The sequence below is a fragment of the Echinops telfairi genome, unplaced genomic scaffold (genome assembly GCF_000313985.2).
Source record: "Echinops telfairi isolate 266 unplaced genomic scaffold, ASM31398v2 ScPeMD7_2;HRSCAF=8, whole genome shotgun sequence".
In the NCBI taxonomy this organism is placed as follows: Eukaryota; Metazoa; Chordata; class Mammalia; order Afrosoricida; family Tenrecidae; genus Echinops; species Echinops telfairi.
In genome coordinates, this window is record NW_022103898.1 from 77,152,993 (window position 1) to 77,153,832 (window position 840).

The following is an 840-nucleotide window of genomic DNA, read 5'->3' on the forward strand; positions in this document are numbered from 1 at the left end:
TGTAGGGTGTCTGCGACCGTAAATGTTTATGGGAGCAGTCTGCCTCATTTTTCTCCCAAGGAGCAACCGGTGGGTTTGAACCCCAGACCTTGCTTAGCTAACTAGGGTGAGCAGCCTGAGGTTCCCATGGGCTTGTATGCCTCCATTTGACCCCTCAGGCAGCGAGATTGATTGTGCCGACAAATTTGGGAACACGCCACTGCACGTGGCTGCTCGCTACGGCCACGAGCTGCTCATCAGCACCCTCATGACCAATGGCGCGGACACCGCCCGGTGAGTCAGCACACCCAGCTTCTGGGCCAACCTTAGACCTGCCCTGACCCTCACCCCAAATGTGGGGGCACGGAGAAGTTTGCCCTCTCCTCCCACCCTGACGCTTTGACTGGTGCGGGCCGGGAATGGGAAGCACCGAAAAGAGGCCTGTAACTGGTGCCTCCTGGCCCCAAGGGAGGACTGAGCCATCCCCACACCCCCCTTCTCCAGGCGCGGCATCCACGACATGTTTCCCCTGCACTTAGCTGTTCTCTTCGGGTTCTCTGACTGTTGTCGTAAGCTTCTTTCCTCAGGTGTGTGCTCTGGGCTGGCGGCTTGGGCCCGTGGAGTGAGGTGGGGAGAGGGGGCGTAGGGCACCAGAGGGCTTTCCTCTCTCTGCTCCGGGCCCCCTGATGCCATCAGTGCTGCCCTGCCCTCCAGGTCAGCTGTACAGCATCGTATCTTCACTCAGCAACGAGCACGTACTTTCAGCTGGGTTTGACATCAACACGCCTGACAACCTCGGCCGCACCTGTCTTCATGCTGCTGCTTCTGGAGGGTGAGCCCGGAGAAGCCAGCAGGCAGGCG

At 60.0% G+C, this 840-nt stretch overlaps 1 protein-coding gene across 1 annotated transcript in view; it reads left to right on the plus strand.

The window, feature by feature from the left end:
• Positions 1 to 840, plus strand: part of ANKRD52 (ankyrin repeat domain 52) — a 15,098-nt gene that overhangs the window by 7,717 nt on the left and 6,541 nt on the right. Inside the window, exons 9-11 of the mRNA XM_045289052.1 lie at positions 159 to 273; positions 484 to 566; positions 694 to 811. Coding sequence (XP_045144987.1) covers positions 159 to 273; positions 484 to 566; positions 694 to 811 — 316 coding nt within the window. The remainder of the gene's footprint in view (positions 1 to 158; positions 274 to 483; positions 567 to 693; positions 812 to 840) is intronic.